This window comes from Diceros bicornis, chromosome 20 (genome assembly GCF_020826845.1).
Source record: "Diceros bicornis minor isolate mBicDic1 chromosome 20, mDicBic1.mat.cur, whole genome shotgun sequence".
In the NCBI taxonomy this organism is placed as follows: domain Eukaryota; kingdom Metazoa; phylum Chordata; class Mammalia; order Perissodactyla; family Rhinocerotidae; genus Diceros; species Diceros bicornis.
The window spans coordinates 4,842,140-4,868,584 of record NC_080759.1 but is presented as its reverse complement, the minus strand read 5'-3'; the positions used below and the strand labels follow the sequence as shown (position 1 = coordinate 4,868,584).

General features: G+C 50.7%; 1 protein-coding gene across 1 annotated transcript in view; it reads right to left on the bottom strand.

Moving 5' to 3' along the window:
- The window catches only part of NWD1 (NACHT and WD repeat domain containing 1), a 61,740-nt gene extending 45,618 nt beyond the window's left edge, over positions 1–16,122 (bottom strand). The window contains 5 exon segments of the mRNA XM_058563639.1: positions 5,619–6,891; positions 9,080–9,377; positions 13,957–14,073; positions 16,043–16,077; positions 16,080–16,122. Of these exon segments, the coding sequence (XP_058419622.1) occupies positions 5,619–6,891; positions 9,080–9,377; positions 13,957–14,073; positions 16,043–16,077; positions 16,080–16,122 (1,766 nt within the window).
- Between the last annotated feature and the right edge of the window lie 10,323 nt (positions 16,123–26,445).

Sequence of the window (26,445 nt, the reverse complement as noted above, 5' to 3'; positions counted from 1 at the left end):
ATTAATCTTGCTCCTGCTAAATGCAATCAGGAATCCTGAATTGGCTCCAGGACCAGAAAAATGACGTTAATAGAAAAACTGGTGAAATCCAAATAAAGTCTGGAGTTGAGTTCATAGTCATGTACCAGTGTCAATATTCTGGTTTTGGTAGCAATGCTGTGGTTATGTCAGATGTTAACATCAGGAGAAGCTAGGGGAACAGTCTGTGAGAACTCTCTATATGACACTTCATCTCCTCTATAAATCTAAAATCATTCCCAAATAAAAAGTTTACTTAAAATATTGTTTTTGTCTCTCTAGGCAAGGGGCTTGTTGGGGGACACAGGCAGAGACATGGAGACAAGTGAGTGGGAGGGCAGTTGTTCAGGTGGGAGACAGGGATGGCTTAGGAGGAGCTGGGGGCAGTCGAATTGGAAAGAATGGTTGGTTGAGGATGTTTCAGAGTCAGAGCCAAGAGGACTTGCTGATTATAGAGGGAGGAGGGACGTGGAAGGAGAAGAAACGGGAACGACTCTTGGCTATGCCGACAGTGACCCAATTACTAAGACTAGGAACCCTGGATGGGAGCAGATTTGGGAGCAAGAGTCCTGCTAGACAAAGTCATGAGCTACCGACATGTATGGGACACATACCTCCCCCCGTCACCCCCACCCCTGGCAATCAACACTCTACTTTCTGTCTCTGCGGATTTGCCTATTCTGGACATTTCATATAAATGGGATCATACAATGTCATACCATCTGCACTCAACACTGACAACCTCCTGCCTGGGGGCATGCCCCAACCTCGTCCATCTAGGTTTCAACAGTAGGAGCCTACAACAGGGAGCAGGAGACTCAGAAGGGGTACAAGAGCAGATGAAGACCTGTACACGATCACTGGGCGGGCGCCATTTTCCTGCGCTGCTGAAATCTGCGGACCGCGGTCTTAGGACCCGGTCCTCTTTGCACCTCCTTATCCATGTTTGTGGCTGAATCTCCAAACTCACTTGGAGGTGGGGAGGCAGGGCAGAAAGCGTTCCCCCATTTGTGAGATGGAAAAACTGAGATTTGTGTATTCATGTCCCTGAATTCAATTCCATTCCTGCTCTTGAAGACGTCGTGTCTTGCAGCGTCTAGAGCTATGATGTCCAATACAATGGCCACCAGCCACATTTGGCCATTTAAAGGTAAACTTAAAAATTAATAAAATTTAAAATCCATTTTCTGGGTTGCGTGAGCCACCTTTCGAATGTTCAATAGCCACATGTGGCTCGTGGTTGCCACACTGGACAATGAGATACGAGCACGGCTCCAGTGCAAATGTTCTACTGGACAGTGTCCAAGAGAGACTAGGGGACGTGCCCGTGGTCTTAGCCAAGCCCCTAGGTTGAAAGCCCTTCTCAATCCCTAAAGACATCCCTTTGCCTAACCTGCCCCCCCGCCAGGGGACCAGCCTTGCCTGCACTGTGGGACCAGCTGTGCGTGTAGTCACACGACCCTGCGTTTGATCTTGGCTGAGGGACCCTGGCCAGGGAAGTATATTCTCTTTGCCTCAGTTTCCTCATCTGCCAACATCAAAACTGTTGAGTGCTAAGAATAATACAAACTAGTTCCCCTCACTGAGTTCTTATCCCAGGCCAGGCGAGCATGATCTCGTTATGCCTTCCAGCAGCTCTACGGAATGGATGCTCTCCCTGTCATCCCCCCTGAACAGAGGAGGCTCCAGGAAGTTACGCCTGCTGAAAGTAGCGATTCTCCCCCTTGTGCTGTCCACATTGGGGGTTGGGTCATTCTTTGTGGGGGAGACTGTCCTGTGCACTATAGGATGTTCAGCAGCATCCCTGTCCTGCACCCACTAGATGTCAGTCGCATGATAGATGATAGATAGATAAATAGATAATAGATATTATAGATGATGGATGGATGGATGGATGGATGGATAGAGAGATAGAGAGATAGAGGGATGGATGGATGGATGGATGGATGGATGGATGGATGGATGGATAAACAGATATGATAGATTATAGCTAGACAGATAGGTAGATAGGGAAAGAGAGACACGGTCTCTCATACTAAGGCAGGTTTCTCACCCGCTGCACTACCGACATCTGGGGCGCCATCATCCTCTGTGGGAGGCCGTCCAGTATACTGTAGGGTGTTGAACATTATCCCTGGCCCCCACCCACTAGATGCCAGTAGCATCCCATCCCCAGTCATGACAACCAAAACTGTCCCCATTGTCAAGTGTTCCCTGGGGGGTGCAAAGTCTCCCCAGGCGAGAACCACTGGCCTAGCAGAACTCAGATCTGCACTGAGAGCCAGGCTCTCGGCCACCATGCCACGCTGACTCCGTGTGTAAACCTAACATACTTTCATGGACCTGGAGGTACCGAAATCACCTCCCCTACAGCCACCTTCCATAAACCGCCTTCTCTGCCAATCCCTGGAGGACGGCCAGTCCTACACCCCGTGAGGCGCTCGGCTTTACTAATTGGACCAGACATGGGGCCAAGAAGGCCAATTGTTTTCTGTTTCCTTGGATTTTGGAATCAGGACTCAAGAATGAGCCAGTAAGATGGTGCCAGGTCCCCCAAATGGGAGCTCATAATGCCAACGAAGGCTTGCGGCAAGCTGAGGTTCCCAAGGGGACAAAGGAGCCTCCAGAACAGAAGCTGCTGCACAGAGAAGACCCAGAGCAAGAGGGGTGAGAAACTGCCCTGATTGCCGTGGCTTGCTGGTTTCCACGACAACTCTGCTTCCCCCGCGTGGACACCATCAGAGTGGCCTGATGGCCCACCCCTTTATTCTGGAACATTCCCGGTCTGTCTTTGTTCTCTTGTAGAGTCTGGGCCAGGCCCCCATTCAAGGGGTATCAGTCGCAAAACCTGGGGTACGACATGAAATCGGGCCCCACTGGAGTTGGCTGTGGGGTGGCCCTGGGTTCTCTGAGCTGCCCCCATGGCCGTTTGCATTAAGGCAAAGCTCTGTTGTTTGGTTTGTCTGCTAATTAGCCTGCATCCCAACCTCCTGGGGGAGGATGGCTTGGCTGCTGTGCGCATCTGATGAACACACTCCTCTCTCCTGCTCATTATTTCTGACTCGCCATCCACACCTGGCATCTCCAAGCAATCACGCCTAACCTTCACGACCAGAGTTTATTAGACTGTGTAGCCCTGAGACTTGCTCTGGGCTGAGCAATCACATTTAAGCATTCATTCCTTTAAACTCTATAAACACATTGGAATTGGATTTTCTTAACTGCTTTTTGCTGATTCCCATGCTACAAGCCTGGAATTACATATAGACGCGTACTTGCAGTCAATTCTTCAGAGAAGTTTGTTTTAAAATGATTTTTCTGAGCTCTCCCCACATTGCATATTAATTACAAAGGGGAACACTGCAAATTTACAGTGGGAAAAACATCCATGCCCAAGAAGGGCCGAGCATCACTCAAATTTAAACTGGGTGTAATCATGAGGAAACACCAGACCAGCCCAGAGGGAGAGACACCACAGTCTCCCACCTCCCCTGAGGTGTGGTCCCTGAACCAGCAGCATCAGCATCAGTATCACCAGGGAGCTTGGGAGAAACACAGGTTCCCAGGCCCTACCCCAGACCTGCTGACTCAGTCTTTATTCTAAACAAGACCCAAGATACGTCTACCCATTGAGGGTTGAGGAGTGCTGATGTACAAAATAACCGGCCTGTACTCTTCAAGAGGACATAGACAGATGGCGGAATGTTCCAGATTAAAGGAGACCAAAGATATTTGACAATTAAATGCAACATGCGATCCTGGATTGGGGGCAAAGTCAGGGGTGGGGAAGAGACACAGCTATGAAGGACATTTTTGAGATAATTGGCAAATTTTGACTATAAACTGTGCATTAAATAATATTATTGCATCTGTGTTACATTTCCCAGGTGTTATGATTGTCCTGTGGAGATGTGGGGTTCTGACTGCTCTTAGGAAATATGTGAGGACTTTAAGGGTAAAGGGGAATGATGCCTGTAATGAATTCTCAAATGGTTCAGGGAAAAATGGTGTCTGTATGTGTGTTTGTGTGTGTGTGTGTGTGTGTGTGTGTGTGTACACAGACAGAGAGAGAGACAGAAAAAAATAGAAAGATAGAAGAATAGAAAGAAAGAGGGATGGATAGATAGATTTATAGATAGATTCAGAGATAGATTCATAGAGTCATAGATAGATAGATAGATAGATAGATAGATAGATAGATAGGAAGAAAAATAGAAGGAAGGCAAGAAGGAAGGAAGGGAGGAAGAGGGGAGGGAGGAAGGAAAAGATAGAAAAGGGACGGAAAAAGGGAGAGACAGAGCTATGTGGCAAATCGGTGATTCTGGAGAGGGGCGTAAGGCAGCGGTTCTCAACTAAGGCCTATTCTGCCTTCAGGGGACACTTGGCAATGTCCTAGACATCTCTGGTTGTCACAGCTGGGGGTCCTATTAAAATGTAGTGGGTGGATGCGCTCAGCATCCTACGTGCACAGGGTGGCCCCCACAGCAAAGAATAATTCTGTCTCAAACGTCAGTAGTGCCAAGGCTGAGGACCCCTGGTGTCTGGGAATTCCTGGCATATTTTGCACTATGGGAGTTCTTCCACTAGTCTATAAATTTCAAATTATTTCAAAGTAAAAATTTTATAAAAGGAATACCATAGGCAAATCCATAGAGACGGAAAGCAGATTAGTAGGTGCCAGGGTCTGGGGGAGGGGGATGGGGAGTGACTGCTCATGGGGACAGAGTTTCCTGTTGGGGTGATAGAATGTTCTGGAGTAGTGGTTGCACAACACTGTGAGTGTACTAAACGTCACTGAACTGTCCACTTTAAAATGATGCATCTTATGTTACATGACTCGTACGAAGTTGAATAGTGTCCCCCCAAATTCACGCCCACCTGGAAGCTGTGACTGTGATCTTATTTGAAAGCAGACTTTGGGGAATTAATCCAGTTAAGACGAGGCCATACTGGATCAGGGTGGGCCTAATCCAATAAGCAGGGTCCTCACAACCAAAGGAAAGTCCGACAGAGAGACTCACAGGGAGCAGCCACCAGACGCTGGAAGCAGACATTGGAGGGATGCGTCCACAAGCCACAGAACACCAAAGGTTGTTGGCAACACCAGAAACTAAGGGAAAGGCCTAGAACAGATCCTCCCCTCGTGCCTTCAGATGGACCCCGGCCCTGCTGACGCCTTGATCTCAGACTTCTGGCTTCCAGAACCGCGGGAGGATAAACTCCTGTTGTTTAAGCCCCCCAGTCTGTGACTTGTTACGGCAGCCCCAGGAGACAAATGCATGTGTTCTATCTCAGTTTAAGAAAGAGTGAAGGGGCCGGCCGGGTGGCGCAAGCGGTTAAGCGCTCGCGCTCCGCTGTGGCAGCCCCGGGTTCGCTGGTTCGGATCCCGGACGTGCACCGACGCACTGCTTGGCAAGCCATGCTGTGGCAGAGTCCCATATAAAGTGGAGGAAGATGGGCACGGATGTTAGCCCAGGGCCAATCTTCCTCAGCAAAAAAAAGAGAAGTATTGGCAGATGTTAGCACAGAGCTGATCTCCTCACACCAAAAAAATAATAATAAAAAAATAAATAAAAAAGAGTGAAAACGCAGAGACTCACCGGGAAGACACGATGTAGCCCAGCACATGGGCCACCAGGAGCTGCCCGTGCGTCTGCTCCAGGCGGGCACACAGCTGCTGCACTGCTTCCTTAGCCGTGGAGGCCAGAGGCGTGGGCACGGTGAACGACGCCCACTTCCTGGCCTCCTCGAAGGCCAGCCTCAGCCGCCCCGGGTGCCCACACTCCGGGAGGCTGGCCCAGAGCAGGTCCCTCTGTGCCGGGCTCAGGGTCCTCCTGGAGGCTGCCAGCAGGAGCCGGACCATCTCCTGCCCGTGGTTTCCAGAGAGGGCTTTCACCTCCCAGTAGGCCTCTGGATCTGGCAGCATCTGCCGCATGGTGTGTAAAACCCCCTGCTGCCCTGAGCAGGCGGAGAAGACGAGGTGGACCCTGGGGGGGCAGTTAGGAGGCAGCCAGGGCACCCTCCGAGCACGGTGGACAGAGTGCACGTCATCCACAGAATCCAGCAGGATCACGAGGGACTCGAAGTTTCGGCTGGAGATGGTGTGGAGGAGGGTGTGGAAGAACTGGACCACCCTGGAGTGGGCCTCCAGGACTTGGGCAGGGGGCAGGGGCAGCCCATAGGCCAGGCACACCTGGAGGCAGATGCTCTGGAGCAGGCCGTGGGCATCAGAGCTCACCTGCGATGTCCCCAGCAGCCGCAGGACAGTCACTGTCTTGCGGCCAAGCAGCCCCGGCATTTGCTGGGCCAGCTGGCACATCAGAGCCGTCTTTCCGATGCCTGGGGCTCCAAAAAGCACCAGGGCCGTGTGGGGGTGGCCGTCGCTCTGCCGCAGCCGCTGTCCTAGCCGGCTCAGGAGCTCCTGGCGCCCACAGAAGGTCCGGGTGGCCTCGGTGCTCAGCCCCAGGTGGTGGCGGATCTCCTGGTAGAGCCACGCCAACTCCTGCCTGCCCGCCTCCAGCTCCTGGAGGCGTTCGAGGACCTGGTGGTTAGCCCTGGCCACAAACTGTTCGCCCAGCTCCTTCAGGTACCGGGCATGAGCCTTGTTTTTGGGGTTCACCAGGTCGCGGCTCCAGGGCAGGTGGTGGGCCTTGAGGACTTCAGGCTGTGTGTCGGCAATGCGCCCCTTGAGGCTGCTGAGGAGGTGCTGGGCGTCTGTGTCCAGGCAGCCATCTGCGCGCCGGTCCACCATCTTGAGGGTACAGTCTTCCAGGATGTGTTTGTTGAGGTCTTGGATCTCTCTCAGGAAGACAGTGGCCCCCTGGCCCCCATCCACGGAGCTCAGCAGGCCCCGTTCTATCTCCCACTCGATGACTGCAAAAGTGGAGGAGATGGGAAGAGAGTGTGGTCATCATTGTGTCATCAGCTGACCAGAGGGGGGATGCTTGGGAGACACATTCAGGGGGTGAGTGAGTTGGTTCTCGAGCTTAACATGCACCAGAGTCACCTGGCATAACCACAGACAATATGCAAACTAATGCACTTGAGTGTGTTCCAATAAAACTTTATTTACAAAAACAAGCAGTGGGCCAGATTTGGCCTGTGGGCCGTAGTTTGCTGACCCCTGTCCCAGAGCATGCAGCAGCTGCCCTGAGGACCCATATTTTCCAGAATCAAGGGCCCAAACTGACTTCTCCTTGGAGGCTTTTATTTTGAAATAGCAATCAGACCTGAGGAGTTGTTTTTGAAGCTGCCTGGGCTCAGCAGAAGCTCCCAGTTCTCTGCAGCTAAGCAAGTCAGGCCCTTGGAGACAGGACTCAGTCTCAGAACCAAAGAGAAGAGCCACTCAAAAGTCTTCCTTGGAGTGACCCCACACCCCCACTCCGTGAATGGAGGTCAGAGATGCAGGCAACTAGCAGTCCTAAAATAGGATCCTTCTTGGACACATTTTGGCAGGAACCCATCCAAGACCATCTGCTCTGCTGTCTGCAGGCTGGGTGATCTTGGGCAATCACTGCACCTCTCTGGGTCTGTTTCCTCCCCTGTAAATGGGTGGACCAGCCCAACCTTGACGGAGCTGTTGTCAGGATCTTCTATGAAATAACGCTTGTGAAAAGCTGAGCATTGTGCTGAAGGCACAAAGCCAATCTCAGACGGTGACACACCGTGTGACTCCATCTTCTATAACATTGTCGAAATGACACAGTTACAGGGATGGAGACGGATCCGTGGTTGCCAGGGGCTGGGGCTGTCGGGGGGAAGGTGGCTCTAGAGAGGCAGCTCGAGAGGGTAACACGGTGAGGGACCAGTCCTGCACGGTGGTGGTGGCTCCTGGACACTACACAGGTGACAAAACTGCATAGAGTGAAATACACACGTGTGTGCAGCACACACACACATACACACACGTGTGCCTGTGAAGTGCTGCTCCCTCTGCATTGTGACAATGTCCACTTCTCAGTGGTAACATTGAATTCCGGTGTGCAAGATGTTACAACTCGCCTTCAGCGAGTTGTAATCTTTGTGCTGGTGGAGGGTCTTGTAAAAACACGATGTCTGTGACGCACAACAAAGCGACACGAAATAAAACGAGGTATGGCTGTATAATATATTAATATATAATACATAAAATAGGTAATACATAATAATCAATATGTTTTAATAAAATTAAAATACTATTAATATAAATTACTACGTTCAATATCTTTAAATAAATCAATATATTTCATATGGTCATAATATAAATCCACTTATTTAATATGTTGATCATATGAATCCATATATTTAATATTTTTAGTACCGTAAATTCATGTATCCATAGTTCTGGTGATGTGACTTCGTCTATTTAACACTCTGGTGGTACAAACTGGCAGACAAGCCCCATAACCCAGAGGGTTATAGCCCACACACAACAAGAGGAACCTGAGTCCTGCAGCAGCGGCAGTGGGAACGACCGGGCCCGCGGCATCTTTAGAAAACTCTTCCCGGCGGCGGGTGTGGAGGCTGGAAGGGCAGAGGCCGCAGCAGAGGTGAGAGGGAAGGGTCTGGCTGAGAGCTGGGTGACAGACTCAGACAGTCACAGGGTCCAACCCCTGATCTGCCCCTTGGGCAAAGGAGACGCCTTCCTGTGCCTCAGTTTCCACCTCTGAGGCAGGCGCGGTGAGGCCAGACGGCTCGGACCCCTCGGCAGGGGCTGGATCTTTGGCTAACACACAGTGACCCACTGCTCCAGTGTTCCTGGGACTGTCTGGATTTAGCCCTAAGCGTCCCAGGCGACCTGGGAAGGTGGACATCCTAGAGCACTTCCCCCAGAGCCGGGAGCCTCCCTGCGAGAAGGGAGGAAGGAGCCGGGGGAGGAGAGGAGGGTCCTAGGAGAAGGAGAATTAACTGGGATGTGGCTGAACTCTCTTGGGTCAGTTACATAACCTTTGGAACTGGGGTCTGGGAGCCAGATGGGCTTGGCATTTACAGAAATGCAGATTGTGGCACTTGGACAAAACGTGACGTGTATTTTGAACAGGGGGGCAGGCGGGGGCACCGAGGGGACAGCTGGCAGCCTCACCTGACCGGTGGTAGCGATGCCACTGCTCCAGAGTGATGAGGCCCAGCCTCCGGGCCTCCTGGGCTCCCGAGCGCAGCACCGAGATCAGCGTGGCCTCCTCCAGCCCACGGGCCTCCCCGGAGCCTGGGCCCTGCAGCAGGTAGGTCGGAGGCATGGAGTTCTCGTCCCTCCAGAAGCGTCGGGCCACCAGCTCCAGGTCACGTGGCCTGGCGGTCAGCTGAGCCTTCAGTGCCTCCCACTCCTTCTCCTCGATCAGCGTGGGGACCAGACAGGGGCCGTACTGGTCACCTACGAGGGCCTGGCAGAGAGAGGGGTGGAGATGAGCGCAGGTTCAAATGTCAGCTTGGGCACTTAGCCCTGTGACCCTCGGTGAGGCATGCTGAGCCCCTAAAAATGAGTCTGGTGGCACTGCCACGGCAACAGTGACATTAACAAGTACAGGCAGAGCCTTAGAGCACCTGCCTGTGGGGGCACCTGAGAACACAGGACACCAGGCAGGTCAGCTCTGAATCCCATTGAGCAGCAAGCATCACAGACTCTTTTGCTTGAGAACCCCCCTGTGGGAGGTGAATAATGCTCCCCAAAGATATCAGGTCCCAATCCTGGACCCTGTGAATGTACCTTATATGGAAAAGGGTCGTGATGGTTAATTTTATGTGTCAGATTGACCGGGCTAAGGGATGCCCAGATAGTTAGCCAACATGATTTCTGGGGGTCAGTGAGGGTGTTTCTGGAAGAGGTCAGCACTTGAATTGGTGAACTGTGCGAAGCGAATGGCCCCCCCCCCAGTGCAGGTGGGCATCCTCACATCCACCAAAGGCCCCGAACAGAACCAAAAGGAGGAGGAAGCGTCAATTCCCTCTCTGCTTATGCTGAGACATCCATCCTCTCCTGCCCTCGGACATCAGCCATCCTGGTTCTCAGGCGTTCAGACTCAGATCGAGACTTACACCATCAGCAACGCACCCCCCTCCACCCGCCGGCCTCCAATTCTCAGGCCTCAGAACTCAGACTGAACTACACCACCAGCTTTCCCGGTTCTCCAGTCTACAGACGGCAGATGGTGGGACTTCTCGGCCTCCATAACAGGGTGAGCCAACTTCCTGTAATGGATCTCCTCTCTCCGTATATATATATGTACACTCGTTCTGCTTCTCTGAAGAACCCTGACTAATACAAGGGTCTTTGCAGACGGGATTAAGGATCTTGAGCTGGGAGATTATCCTGGATTATATGGGGGGCCCTAAGTGCAATCTCAAGAGACAGGCAGAGAGAGATTTCACACAAGCAGAAGAGAAGAAGATGATATGACAACAGAGGCAGAGACTGGAGTGATGCAGCCACAAGCCAAGGAATGCCTGGGGCCCCCAGAAGCTGGAAGAGACAAGGAAAGATTCTTCCTGAGAAATTTAGGAGGGAGCACAGCCCTGCTGAGAGAGTAACCAGAACAGTCTCAGTTCCTACCTTCCTGGACCTTGGAGTCTTAATAGGAAAGGCAGGCAGCAATCTGAGAATTTGCACCAATGTCAAAGTGCAGCTGCCATAGTGCTAGAAAGAAAGGGTAAAGTGGGTCACAGGTGAGCTGTGGAGTCAGGGAAATTCCCCTGAGGAAGTGAGGATCGAGCTACAGAATAAGACATGAGAAGGAGTGCACCAGGCAGAGTGCCTAGCAAGCAGAGGAAATAGCATGTGCAAAGGCCCTGTGGCAGGAACTACAGGCATGTGCAGGCAGAGGGGACAGCATATGCAAAGGCCCTGTGGCAGGAAGTGTGGCAAACGGCCAGTGCAGGAAAGCCAGTGTGGGCTGAAGCACCAACAAAGAGAGGGCAGTGGAGGGAGATAAAGCCGTCCCCATAGGCAAGATTTTGTAGGGCATAGTGAGGCCCTAAATTTTGGTCTTAATACCGAGAACACTAGGAGGCCCTCTTTCTGCCCCAATATGCTCGGAGAAGGTCCAAACTGGGACTCAAGAGAATTAGGCCCAGGATATTGGGCCCAAAGTCTTGAGTTTCCTCATTATAAAATGGAAGCAATCACCCTTCTCCTTTTCGTTGGGTTTTCCCAGAATATTCCAGGGCAGGCCTCCAGGAAACTTGGATAAATGGAATCTGTAATGACAGGATGTTGAAGAGGACATCACTCTCCGGGGGCCTTCCCCACAGGAACAGCCTCGGAGGAGCGAGAGAGCATGGAAAAGGCATACCCAGCTAACCACAGACCAGAGATCTTAGGAAGGAGACCGGTGGTACAAACCCTCCTGTCTATGGGGCCAGTGCAAGGGGCCAGGAAGAGCTGGAAAGAAGGAGATAAGGAGGCACCAGGAGCAGCTCTGGAGACGCTGGAGCTGCTGCTGCTGGTGGCCCGAGAGACTGAGAGCCTCTAAAAGGAAGTGCCGTGGGGACCGTCCCTGCCACACTGCCTAACGACTTATTTACTGGAGAGACGCGTCTCCAAGGGCCCCAGCGCAGCTCCGTGGAAAGCCCCCCAACCAGAGCCACTCAAGGAGAATGATGCCGTGACTCTCGGGCGACAGGGGGAGATGCCCAGTTCAGGAAGACAGCAGCGTGTGGGAGGAGGGAGCAGGTGTCCAAGGAGCCCTTCTGGAAGGAGGCGCAGGCCCCCGGGCCGGGGGGCCTGGGGAGGCTGGGAGAGCGTGCTCTGACCCCCACCACCCGGAAGCTGCCTGTGCTTTTCGCTGCCTGCAATTTGGGTTGCAAAATCGAATTCATCCTGGAGTTCTTTTTCGTTCCATCTCCCCTTTTTCTTTAAAATATTTTTTCTTTGAAACTCAACAAAATGATCAATCATCAGGCTCATTTGGAAAACTAAATTAGAAGGGAGAAAAAACATTGTGAAGGAGATACGCAAGCAGGAGCATAGAGCTTTCCAAACATTAGGATGTATTTCAAAGCAATGATAATTAGCACAGAGTGTTTCAAAAGGTACAAACTTCCAGGTATAAGATAAGTAAATCCTGGGATGTAAGGCACAGCGTGGGGACCACGTGAATACTGCTGTGCGGTATATTTGAAAGTTGCTGAGAGAGTAGATCCTAAATGTTCTCATCACAAGGAAAAATGCATTCTCCTTCTTTTTCTTTTTCGTATTTATATGAAATGATGGATGTTAACTAAACATATTGTGATAATCATTTCACAACATATGTGTCAAGTCATCATGCTGTGCACCTGAAACACACGTAGTGCTGCATGTCAGCTATATCTCAATACAACTCAAAAAAGAAGGAAAGTGGTGCCAACATACACAGGAAAGCATGGAGCTAAAGAATGAAAATGCAACGCAACTGCATGTATAAAACTTAATACACAATAAAGAAAGCTTCTCACACACTCTGCCAGGTTCTGGCTTCTTTTAGGGAGGCCTAAGCTCTAAGGCCACACTGGAAGTGCTGTAGAAGTCACTAGAAGTAACACTCTTGCTGTCCACTACGGTGGCCACTTGCCACACACGGCTACTGGGCCGTAGCAATGTGGCTGGTGCAACTAAGGAATTGGATTTTTTTTTTCCTCCCCAAAGCCCCAGTGCATGGTTGTGTATTCTGGTTGTAAGTCCTTCTAGTTCTAAGTGAGCTGCTGCCACAACGTGGCTACTGACAGATGGGTGGTGTGGTTCCGAGACTGGGAAACGAACCTGGGCTGCCAAAGCCATAACAGCACCTAACTTTAACCACTAGGTCATTAGGGCTGGCTCTGAGGAATTGGAATTTGAACTCCACTTGATTTTAATTAATTGAAATTTAAATCGTCACATGGGTTGGTGGCTATTGCATTGGGCAGTGCAATTCTAAGGCCAAACAGCCTATTTCTTTTTATTTCCCCGGAAAACAGCTTTTATAATGGGGACCATCCTCTTCTGCATTCTCCTTTATTTCCAGGAAAGGTTCGGAGAGTTTTTCTTTTTATTTGGAGCCATTCAAAGCTCCTTTGTGATTAAGGTGTGTTGGGCAAAGACACTTTCTTGACTTTTTCCCTCTTTACATTCTAGGACAGGGGTTGGCAAACTTTTTCTGTTAAGGGCCAGAGAGCCAATATTCTCAGCTTTGCAGGCCAGACAGTCTCTGTTGCAACTGCTCAGCTCTGCTGCAGCCCTGGGCAATACGTAAATGACTGGGCGTGGCTGAGTGCCAATAAAGCTTTATTTACAAAAACAGGCAGTGGGCCGGATTCGCCCACGGGCTGTAGTTTGCTAAACCCTGCTCTGGGATCGATGAGCCAAAATGTCATCGTTTTTGGATGTATCTGGAACTTGGTGGTGTAATAAATCGAGACTCTGGAATGTCATTTGCTCACAGCCCAATCCATTCAATGTGAGCTGGGGGTTGTTTTGGTGACAGAAGGAGTGCGTCTGCAAGGGAAGGAGAGAGACACTGTAATGTGGAAGAATTGGCCTTGCCTAGGGTTGGAGGAAGTTTGCTCCTGAGGCAGGCTCCAGAGGGAGCCACAGAGCCTGCTCCCAAAACCGTGAGGCACCTGGGAAAAGAAATTCCCATCACCCTGTGGGTTCCACCTGGTCTATGGTTTTCCAGGACCCCAAAGTTCCACGACATAAAGTGGATGGGTGGGAGAGCCGGGAGAAGGCCCAGAGCGAATTCTAAGATCTCTTTGGCCTTCAACACTCGCTCTCCAACTCACCTGCTACTTGCACTCGACTGCTAATGTCTGAGTCCCAGCTAGCTCTGCAGAAAATGAGTGCTGTGGTGGATTAGCAATGTCTGCCACAGGCAGATTATGGAGATTGGGTACAACAGCAGAAATGCCACCCAGCTCCCTCCACTGGTGGGTTTGGCTAGGGAACAGGGGCCATACCCTGGTGCTGGAACAAGAAGTAAGAGCTAACCCCCCTCCGGAGAGACTCACAACAAAAGCCGGCCCTACGGATGTTTGCCGACACCGGTCGAGCTCCTCCAAGCAGAGTTCCATGGTCATGTGCTCAGTGGCTTCTGTGTTGCGAACACCCCACCTCAGATCAACGACCTGGAGATTACAAGCGTCGGTTTGTCAGGCAGCTGGCAGGAGGCGTGATTTGTTCAACTCCCTTTGGGAAAGGCGTTAACTTCTTTTCAATAACGTTTGACAGCCTCTCCCCAGGGGGATTTCTGGATTAAAAGAACTTGAATCAGGGGCCGGCCTGGTGGCGCAGGCGGCTAAGTGGGTGCTCCGCTGCGGCGGCCCGGGGTCCCCTGGTTTGGGTTCGCCGGTTCGGATCCCGGGCGCGCACTGATGCACCGCTTGTCAAGCCATGCTGTGGCGGCATCCCACATAAAGTGGAGGAAGATGGGCATGGATGTTAGCCCAGGGCCAGTCTTCCTCAGCAAAAAATAAATAAATAAATAAAAGAACTTGAATGAAACCTATAAGCCCGTTCTAATCATGACAAGACCATCAGAGAGACCCAGGTCGGGGGCATCCTGCAGGACGCCCGGCCAGGCCTCCCCAAGACCGCCAAGGTCACGAGCAGCAGGAAAGACAGAGGAGCCGTCCCAGACCAGAGGAGACTGGGGAGACGTGACGGCTGAACGCAGTGGGGTTCCCCGTGAGGACGGGGTCCTCGAGCAGAGAGAGGACACACGTGGAAGCACTGGGACATTCGAATAATGTCAGGAGGTCATTAATAACAGTGTACCGATGTCAGTTTCTTAGTTGTGACAGATGCGCCCTGAGAATGTAAGACGTTCACAACCGGGGAAAAGCTGGGCGCAGGGCACAGGGGAGCCTGTGCCTCACACAACTTTCTTTTAAATCTAAATTCTGAAATCAGAAGTTTACTTAAAAACAACATTTAAAAATTTTTTAAAAGAACTTGGGCATTTTCAAACTATTCCTTTTTAAGCAAGGACATGTCCACAATTGTTTGCAAAGGAGGGTGTTTAAAGTTTGGCCAAAATTGGATGTGGCAAAGTCTGCTCGGCCACCACATGCCCGTGGTCCGTTTTCGCCTGCTTGCCTGAGGAGGGGGCGGGCAGAACAGTTCCACCCCAGTAGCGGAGCTGGCCCCGCACGGAAGACTGAGACGAGGAGGCGGGCAGAAGGGGGCTCAGAACAGTCCCTGCCTCCCTAGGTTCCTTTGCCCACAGCGAAAGACACATAAATTCCCAATGAACTGCAGCATGGGGTAAACAGACCATGGTACTCAGCACATGTTTTTCTTTTTAGCTCCAGTGCCACTAGGCTGTGTCTCATGATCAATAGTGAGCAGAGTCGCATTCCCAGCTCTGCTTCTTTCTTAGTAATAGATAAATGATGGTGCGACTTATCATCAAGGAGCTTCCGTGTGACGAGTCGCTGTCATAAATGGCAAGGAGGCAGCCTTGACTGAAGCCGAGACTCCTAAGATGCTTGTTGGTTTCTGCATGGAAACGTGCAGCAGCAACATCCCCCCTCCAGATCAGCGTGAGAGTCACAGGAGACCCCGTTTGGGGCCTGTGGTGACTGTGCCCTGCAGGTACACCATTGGTGCTGCAGAAAAAGGCACGTCCCACTTGCACACACACCCCAAATATCCCACAGCCCTCTTAGATTTGCCCTGAAGCTGCCCCAATGCAGGGAGGGACGGGAGGGCAGGAGGAAACAGCAATAAAAGGCGGTGAAGTGGCATGCCCAAGGGGCACGGGCCCAAGGCATCCACTCCCGCACTGGGCCACGCCACCTGTGCTAACTGAAATGCTTGTGACCACCATCCCTCCACCTGCCCTTTCAGAGGACTTTTATCTCCATGGCCCATCACCAGGACCAGCTACAGAATTTGCAGGGCCCAATGCAAAAAGAAAATGTGGGACCCTTGTTCAAAAATCGTTGTTAATTTCAAGACTCAACAGCAAAGCGTTAAACCGAGCGCAGAGCCCTCTGAGCAAAGGGCCCTGTGTGACCGCCCAGGTGGCACACCCTCGTCCCCTAATTTCAGGGTGGAAGAAACTGAGGCGGTGAGGAGCAGGCAGATGATTACCTCGAACATCAGGCCATGCTTCTGGCAGAAGGTCTGCACCTCGGGGTAGGCAGTGCTCTGCAGAGCTTCTCTCTCTGCATCCATATCTACAAGGAACAGCATGGACGACGTTAGCCGGAAGAACCCAGAACTCTTCCCTGCCCCACGGCTCTGTTGTTAGCCTCATTCGCCCCCACCAAGGCTGGGGCCCTTCACAGCAAGTCAAAAGATACAAAAGGCATGAGGTAAACCTAGGGAGATCAACCATCCTGGATTGTCTGGGATTTTCCCAGATTTTTAGCACTAAAAATCCCACATCCTGGGAGAGCCCTCAGTCCCAGCTAACCAGGATCATTGGTGGCCCTAGGTTAGGAGTGCCAGACAAAATACAGGCTGCTCAGTTGAATTTGCATTTCAGGTAAACAATGAATAACTTGGTAGCATAAGTATATCCCATTCCATGCAATATTTAGATAAATTTACATTTCAGATACACAACAAATAGTTGGTTAGCATATGTCCCACTCGACACACTATTTGGATACATGTGCATATCTGATACACCCAGTCCTGTTTTCATTTCAGATAGACAATGTATAATTTGTCAGCATAAGTGTGCCCTGTCCCATGCACTATTTGGGATATACTTATCCTAAAGGATTATTCGTTGTTTATCTGAGATGCAAATCAAGCTGGATGTCCTGGTTTTGTTGTTGTTGTGGTTTTGGTTTTTGGGTTTTGCTAAATCTGGCAGCCCGACCCAGGGAAAACCTGGATTCTAAGACCTTCTCCAGTCCTGACTTCACTGTGTGGCCTTGTGCTAAGTGTCAGGCTATCCTCAGTTTCCCCGTCTGTAAAATGGGGGATGCCTCCACTTTGCAGGGCTGCAAGTCCCCCAGAGTCAAGAGCCTCCGCCGGCCCATCGTCGCTGATCTCTCAGCACTCAGCACAGGTGCTCGGTAAATGTCGGGTGAACCTCTGAACCTCGCGGGGAAATGCCCCGAGCACAATGCGGATGTTGAGAGAACACGCGTCTCATGTTAGTGTCTGTGGAAGGGCTCCCACAGCCACTGGCGTGGAGAAGCTGCCCAGGCCGGCACAGGGGAGGACCTGCCACCAATCTCAGTTCTGTCTCCCGCCCTTTCTCTTCCCATGCCTGCCTAGGAAATCCCACAGGCTATTCACATTTGTCAAGAAAATATCTACTAGAGAGTTACTTTCTGCCCAGACACCGCTGAGCATCAGGGCAGGACACAGACGATGCAGTACAGCCAGACCTCATTTGGGCCCGCATCACTTTATTGCACGTCACAGATATCGTGTTTTTACAAGACCGTCCACCAGCACACAGGTTACGACTCCCTGAAGGCTCAGATGATGGTTACATTTTTTAGCAATAAAGTACTTGTTAGTTAAGGTATGTACAGTGTTATTTTTAGACATAATGCTATTGCACACTTAATAGACTACAGGATAGTGTAAACATAAATTTTTTTTTTTTCTGTGAGGGAGATCAGCCCTGAGCTAACATCCATGCTAATCCTCCTCTTTTTTTGCTGAGGAAGACCAGCTCTGAGCTAACCTCTATTGCCAATCCTCCTCCTTTTTTTCCCTTTTTTTCCCCAAAGCCCCAGTAGATAGTTGTATGTCATAGCTGCACATCCTTCTAGTTGCTGTATGTGGGACGCGGCCTCAGCATGGCTGGACGAGCGGTGCGTGGGTGTGCGCCTGGGATCCGAACCGGGGCCGCCAGTAGCGGAGCGCGTGCACTTAACCGCTAAGCCACGGGGCCGGCCATAAACATAAGTTTTATATGCACCAGGAAACTGAACAATTCCTGTGACTCGCCTTATCGCGATATCTGCTTTACAGCAGTGGTGTGGAACTGAAGCCGTGCTACCTCTGAGGTGTGCCTGTATGTCAGAGCCGGCCCCCCTCGGCCCTGCCTTCAGAGAGCTGATTGCTAAATCTTCAGGAATTTTGTGAGCTGGTTATCAACACAATCGTTATGAAAAATTATCTGAACTTACGACGGAATACATTATAGTAAAAGCAGAGATCGAAAATACTCAAAACTCATCACTTCCAAATTCTTTACCACATTTGACCGTGAGCTCTGCTCTGGAGTTTGTATGTGGCTGTGGGTTTTGTGTCAGGGAAATAGGAGCAGACGGTGAGCCGCCACACAGCTCTGCCTGACTCGTGCTCATGGAGTCCCGTTAGCAGCTCGAAATCGACCAGGGTGGGAGGGTTGACACCACAGAAACTGGCAGACAGCACAAAACAGGTGTGTGGGGGTTTTTTGTTTTTTGGAGATCAGGTTACTAAACATTTGCCAGCACACCACTCTGCGTCGTGTTTGCCCTCACGGAGCTTACAGCCTGGTCAGAGGAGCCAGGCATTAAACAAAGACATGTCTTAACTTAAATAACTACAGCTTATGGGGCCTGGGGCTTCAAGGGCTCCAGAACCTGCCGGAGGCTGGTGTGACTACAACACACAGGTGAGGAGGGGATCACAGAAGATCAAGTTGGGGAGGTAGATAGGATCCAGTCTCGCAGAGCCTTGCAGCTGCAGAAGAGTCTGGCACTTTTTAAGCCTAGTGCATAGTATGTTCATCATAAATTTAGCTGCAATATAATTTGCCACTCACAGCAACTCTATGAAGTCAGGCTCTCAGCCTGGCCTATTGAAGAAGAAACCGAGAGTCTGGGAAGCACCCCCTCACCAGTTACCACATGGATCACTGGCCAGGCTGCATTCATATCCAGGTCTCTTAGAGGACCCTGTGAGTCATGCCCATTGCCCTGGCACTCCCTGAGAGTGCCTGCTTGCCTCTTTGCCCCAAGCCCTGCCCTGCTCCTTACCGGAGACCGTGGAGCTGATGAAGATGGCCACATTGCTGGACGGAGGCGCTGGGAAGGGGCCTGCCTGACCCTGGAGAAGCCGCCGGCGGGTGCCAGGGCTGAGGGTGTCCATGCTCATGCTGCCCACCCACCTGGACAATCCTTCCCCTGGAAAGGGCCTGGGTTTCAGAAACCTCACACCAGTGGCCTGGCAGCCTCCCTGGGAGGTCAGCTGGGTAGGGCCATCTGGAGTGGGCACCTGTCTCACCCTCTAAGGCCCCTAAGGTGAGCTGCAGCCCTTGTCACCTCCAGTGTCCCTGGGGAGTCGAGCCAGCTGCTCCCCACTGCTCTGCCTGGTCTGCTAGTGCTGACGGGGGTCTCAGACAGTGGCCTGCCCGCCAAGGCCCCTGGCTGGTGGCCTCTACAGGCACCGGGAACTTCTACCCCTCAACCAACCAGCTCCTTGCCCTGAGAGCTCAGTGGTAGCCACAGCAACTGTGGTTTCCTGGCAGTGGGCATTGGGGCCTGGGGACCAGCCAGCCTCTCGAACACCTGCGTCCCCTGGGACTTCTTGAAAGTTGAGCCTGGACCCTGGGGTACCAAGGGAGCCTGTGGGATGCTGGCAGCTGCGCCCAGCCCCGGCAGGGAAGGCAAGAAGGATGAACCCTTAGTGGAACCCCTACCCCATCCTGACCCACTAACGAGGTCCAGGCACCGGGTGTACTATTTAAACCAGCAGTTCTCAACCGGGGGCCACTCTGCTCCCCAAGAGACACTTGCAATGTCTGGAGACATTTTGGTTGTCACCACTGGGGGAGGGGGAAGGTACTGGCAGCTAGTGGGTGGAGCCCAGGGATGCTGCTCAATACCCTACAGTGCACAGGACGGCCCCACCAGAGAGAATGATCCATCCCCAAATGTCAGCAGTGCTGAGAAACTGAGAAGCCAGCTTTAAATCAACTCTAGCCAGATCTCCTTGCCAACAAAAGGCATGGAGCCTGGGGCCAGCTCTCCTTGATAAGAAGGAAGATTAGCAAGTCTCCAGGGACAGTTAAGGATCTACCCAGATCAAACTGAAGCAATTGAAAAATGCCACTTGAATGGACCTTGAGGGCATTATGCTAAGTGAAATAAGTCAGATAGAGAAAGACAAACACTGTATGCTCTCACTTATATGTGGAATCTAAAAAAGCTGACCTCAGAGAAACAGAGAGTCAGGTGATGGTTACCAGGGGCTGGGGGGTAGGGGACATGGGGAGATGTGGTCAAAGGGTACAAACTTCCAGTTATAAGATTAACAAGTACTGGGGATCTAATGTATAGCATGGTGATTATAGCTAATGATACTGTATCATATATGTGAAAGTTGCCAAGAAAGTAGATCTTAAATGTTCTCACCACAAAAAAGAAATAGTAATTATGTAACGTGATGGAAGTGTTAGCTATGCTATGGTGGAAACCATTTTGCAATACATAAATGTATCAAATTAACACGTTGTATACCTTAAACTTACACAGTGTTATATGTCAATTACATCTCCATTATGCTAGGAAAAAATAATGAAAAACATGGGCTTCATGATCAAGGAAAGACTGTCTCACGATCTGACCCTACTGAAAATGCCCTCGTGATCCGAGTCCTGCCCATCCCCTCTCAATATTAACAAACCACAGACAGAAAGAATGTATACCTTGGCATCCATGGGCCCGGCTGGGATGCTGGCTCCTCCACTGTCATCCTGGAGGATTTAAGCAAGTGGCCTCTTTTCTGGGACATCAGCATCAGCTGCATCATCTGCGAAATGAGAGTAAGAACCATTTGCCGGTGGGCTAGGGTGAGGAGAACAAGGCATTCACCTCGGGAGCAACATGTTAAGGAAGCATGATGTGCCTGAAAATCAAAAAGAATGCCAAAGTGTCCATGATGAACAAAACGTGAACAGGGATTTGGGAGAGAAGTATATGAAGTCCCCACTCTACGTGTGGGCACTCAATAAACAGTGGTGTGAGTTCTACCGAAGAGTCTGCGCTTTTTCATACCTTTTCCGTCTCTGCCTCTACTTGCCTTCCCTGCCTTGTCCACCCAGGAAAGACCCTGCCATTCAGGGGTCCCCAGGACCACCATACGTTTGGAGGATTTGCTAGAAGAACTCACAGAATTCAAAACAGCTGTTCTACTCAGGGTTATGGTTTATTACAGCAAAAGGACACAGATTAGCAGTGGCTGCCTTTGGGCAGATAGGTTAGAGGTGTTGATGGGAAGGGAAACTTACTTTTCAATACATAAGATTTTATACAACTTAAGGTTGACCATGTTAAATATTGTATTTTCAACTTTAAATGCTACTAAATAACAGAAAGGATGCATTCCTGGTAGTCCTTCAGAGCCTCTTCTAAATAAGAGAAAAACAGCTGCGCTCAACGTCTCTCTGACGCCCTTTCCTTCTGTAAATGTTTTATTGCTAAAACAGAGTGAGCTGAAAGAAGGCTTTAAATGTAAGATTCCCCAACACTGGTTCCATGAAAAAATTAACAAGCAGGTTCTGCTTGAGATTGGGTAGTTAATGAGGGCCTCTTTGAGGAAGCCACACATACAAAAACAGATACATATTAAAATCAGCCAAGAGAAGAGGTGCATGAGGCAGCATCCAGGAGAGGCCAGGCGTGAGCTTCTAGTTGTCCCCTCCTAGCAGAGTCGTGTGGACAGCCTTTAATTCTCCCAGCAACAATGTGTGACAACACACATGGTGTACTGCCAGCCAGGGAAACTTACCAGAGCCTAAGTGTCCAGGGTTTTTACTAGGTGTTGGTCACATAGGCATGGCTGACCTCCTGCATGGCTGACCTCAGTCTCCAGTCCCTCCAGAGGTCAAGCTGGTATCACATGTCCCAAGGCCCCCACTATAAGTCACAATGTTAGCACAGACTATCTGGTATATCCCAAGGCCCTCAAGTAAACAGCCTTTTATCAGGCAGGACATTCCAAGGGCTTTCCAAGGACACTCCTGGGAGCTGGGCAAGGGTCAGACCTTTCATGTGCCACTTGTGGACAACCCAGGCCTGCTGAGCTAATCCTTTCCTGCACAGACCTGACAAGTATTGTGACATAGAGTTCACTGTCACCATTTTATGGATGAAGAAACTGAGGCTCAGGGTGAGAACTTTCTCACTAGCCTGGAAAGGCAGAGTCAGGGAGCAAGTGCTGGTCTGGCCTCCTCTCCTCCAAGGACCCCCAAAGCCAGCGTGGCCATCCAGCCACCTTCCCACAACCTGCCCAGACCCTCTGGCTTAGCCGTACCCTGCTGGCCTCACTTAGGCACCAGCTCTGGACTCCAGCGTTGGTCTAGGCCTTCTCTCAGCCCCTCCTGACCAGTCTCCTGAACTTGAATTTGTCTCCCACAAAATCTCTGTTCCTTCCCTCATTTCCCTGGCTCCCCAAAGGCCCCTTGGACCTGACCCCACCCCGGCACAAGGCCATGTTCCCTTGGTTACCATCTCCTGATGTTCACAGGAGGATCAGAGACTTTTGACCTTGACACTCACACTAGGGTTTCTTTCTAGTCCTCCAGCCCAGACTTTTCCAATTTCAGCATGACTGACATTTGGGGCTGGCTTATTCTTTGCAGTGGGGGCTGTCCTGTGCATTGTAGGATGTTGAGGAGCATCCTGGCCTCAACCCACTGGATGCCAGTAGCAGACCCCCCCAAGTTGTGACAATTAAAAATATCTCCAGACATTGCCCATGTCCACCAGGGAGCAGAATCACACCTGGTTGAGAAGCCCTGGTCTAACACAGCCAACTTATTTCTGCCTCCGGGCCTTTGCTCATGCCATACCCGAACTCTCCATCCTGTGTCCTTTCATGTCATTCACATTTCAGCCTAAATGCCACCTCCTGAGAGGCTCTCCCTGACTGTCTCATTACTCAGTGACCTCCCAAGTCACTCCCAATGCTATCACACTATTTTAATTCTCTGCACGGTACTCACCACCAGCTGTTTCTTCTTGCTTCTGCTTGTTTACTGTTTGTCTCTCCCAGGACAAACTTCCATGAGTGTGAGGACCTTGTCTGCCAAGGTCAGCATGCCTGGCACATAGCAGGTGCCAGTAACTAATTGTCACATCAACGTGTTCACCCACAACTATCCATCTTCCTCGACTCTTGTTTGTCCCCGCAGACAACTAAGCAAGACTGGACTTCTCCAGGGACAGAAGCCCCTTGCAGTGCCCACCTTCTGGTTTTCCTTGGGGGGCTCCGGCCTTCCTCTTGCTCCCGCTGGTGGTGGAAGGGCCAATTTAGAATCCTCTGAGGAAGTAGGTTGGAGAAGAGTTTTCTGGGCCTGGTGCTGCCTGGAAGACAAGCCCCGGCAATCCTAGTAACTTTTGTTTTAGGTACTTTGCAGGTCCCTTCCTGCCAATTCTCCCAGCAACTGGGATAATGAAAGAAATTGGTTCTCAGCCCTGGCTTAGCTGGGAACTTCACCAGACTTGGCAGTTAACCGTTGTGTGCCAGGCTAACACGTCCACCACAGCAGATGCCCTTTGTTGAGGGTCCGTGAGGTGCCAGCCAGTTGGCGTTTGGCATCAGCAGTCTCCACACAACCCTGAGACCCAGTCCCACGGATGAAGGAAGTGAGGTCTAGGGAGGCAGAGCTCCTTGCATGGGCCACTTGGCCTCTCTGGGCTTGAGTTTTCTCAACAAGCTCCTGGGTTGGTAAGGGAATGAATGCACGTATATAGTGAGCCCAGCACCATGCCTGGCTCATGCGAAGGACCCATGAAATATGATTAATTACGTGATAACCAGGTTCACTCAAGACGTGACCGAATCAGCAATCAAAGCCTCTGATTCCAGCAAGCGCTAATGACATCTAAGTCTCTAGAACGAGTGTCCCAGCCTCAGGACTACTGACATCTGGGGCCAGATCACTCTTTGTGGGGGGCTGTCCTGACCACTGCAGGGTGTTGAGCAGCATCCCTGGCCTCCACCCACCAGAGGCCAGTAGGACCACCACTCCCAATCACTGACAACCAAAAATGTCTCCCGACATTGCGGAGCGGGCCCACCCCACCCCACCCCCCCTGCCCCCTCAAGAACCACTGCTCTATCATGTTACATATCCATGTTGCTGTAATCAGGTTACTATATTCTGAGGGAGACTGAAGCTTCAGGTGCTAATATATACACTGTCTGCAATTCTCCCAGCAACCTGAGGACTTCAGTTTGCCACCCTGGTTTACCAACGGTGAAAATGAGCTTCAGAGAAGTTGCCGATTTGCCCAAGTTCCATCCCACGGCCAGGAAGCGGCGGAAATGAGGCACACCCCAACATCTGTCGGCTGCACTGGAGTCTGTGGGCATTAAAGAATTCTTAGTAAAGTTTTTAAAGTGTGATAATGGCATCGTGGTTAGGTTTTCTAAAGGGCCTTTATCTTTTAGAGACATATTTAAAGACATACAAAATCATTACAGAAGGAGAAGATTTATGGAAGGACTGGGATTTGCTTTGACCTAATCCCAGATGGCAAGGTGGGCAGGGTGGGGTTGGCCAGCCAGTAATGGTGGTCAGGGCTGGGCCGGGGACTCTTTATACCGCTCTGCCTACTTTTGTGAGTTTGAAATCCTCTGTAGTAAAAGCCTAAGATATCCTTCCATCTGTACCCTTAGGGAACAGTCATGATTATCTTAAGTGTTGAGGAGGCGCTAAGCACTGGGCCGGGGGATTCCATACCTCCTCTGCCATCCGCCACTCCTGACTTTTGTCATTCCCACCTTACAGACGAGGAATCCCGGCTGGGTGTTAAGTAAGCGGATCAAACTCTCAGCCTGGAAGGAGGCGCGTGGGCTGAGCATGAGCGGGCAAGCAGCGCCCCCTGGAGGCCAGCGGAGGCGTTGCCGCGTGAGCGGACAGAAGTCGGGGGAACCCAGGGCGGGGTGGAAGCGGGACGCAGGCGAGACGGGGCCGGCGGGGGCCCAGTATTTCCGGGGGGCCGCCAGGAAAAAACAACCCAGCAATGAAGAGAAATAGTATTGTTTTCAACTTTTTTATTGTGGTAAAAGGATAAATATTTTAATACAATATTTTAAAAAATCAGAATCAATGCAGAAAAACCCACAACGCATGAAATATCACAATTTCAAATACAGTGAGGTGAGTGAGGTGAGTATGCAAATGCAGGGGTGGATCCTGTTTTTATTAAGATTTTGATATTTTGTTCGTCACGGATTTTTTGCACTGATTTTGATTTTTTAAAATATTGCTTTGAAATATTATTAATATGCAAATCAAAACTGCAATGACATACCACCTCACACCCACTAGGACAGCTATAATCAAAAAAGTAGAAAATAACAAGTGTTGGCGAGGATGTGGAGGAATTGGAACCCTTGTACACTGCTGGTGGGGATGTAAAATTGGGCGGCCTCTGTGGAAGACAGCTTGGTAGTTCCTTAAACAGTGAAACATAGAGTTACCACATGACCCAGCAATTTCACTCCTAGGTAAAGACACAAGAGAACTGAAAACAGGTGTTCAAACAAATCCTTGCACATGCATGTTCACACAGCACTAGTCACAATCGCCGAAAGGTAGAAGCAACCCAAGTGTCCACCAGTGGACGAATAGATGAACGATTGTCCATCCACACACTGGAATAGCACTCAGCCATAAACAGGAATGAAGCTGTGACACACACTAGGACGTGAATGAACCTCGAAAACATCATGCTGAGTGAGAGAAGCCAGACACAAAAGACCACATGTTGTATGATCCATTTACAGGAAACGTCCAGAACAGGCAAATCCATAGAGACAGAAAGCAGATTAGTGGTTGCCAGGGGCTGGGGGAGGGGGATGGGGAGGGACTGCTCATGGGTACTGGGTGTCCCTTTGGAGTGATAGAATGTTCTGGAACTAGACAGAGGTGTGAGTGTACTAAATGCCCCTGAATTGTACACTTTAAAATGGTCAATTTTGTGTTATGTGCATTTTACCTCAATTTTTAAAATGGAGTTAAATAGGAAAAAAATTATCTTGATCACTAGCTTTTTGGCACCACCAAGTGTTGGCCCCGAGCTGAGTGCCTCTGCAGTCCTGGCCCTGCTCCTGCCTCCCTCCGGGTGTGGCCACCATTATCATTCCCAGTTTACAGATGGGCAAGTTGAGGCCCCTGGTCACACGGCTAGTAACTGCTAGAATAGTACTTGAAACCAGGTCCTCTATCGTCTGTATTTCAATTTAATCACTTTACGTGGTTTGTTTAACTTAAGCCTCACACCAACCTCTCCTGGTGATCACGTTTAGCCACCTGTGCCCCAGCCTGCATGTCTGGTTTGTTCCTCTCCCAATGCTGGGCACAGGACCCAGCGCAGCAGGGTCCAGAATGCCCACCCAGTGGAAATCAACAATGGGCTTCATTTTTGCCCAGTAGTTCATAACCTTTTTGCGGTCACAGACCACACTTTAACATCCTCAATAACAAGCCTTGAACCCTCTCCTAGAAAATGACATGAGCACATAATTCTGCCTACGGTCTCAGGGGGTCCATGGAACCTCTGATTCCTGTCCCGGGATTTGTG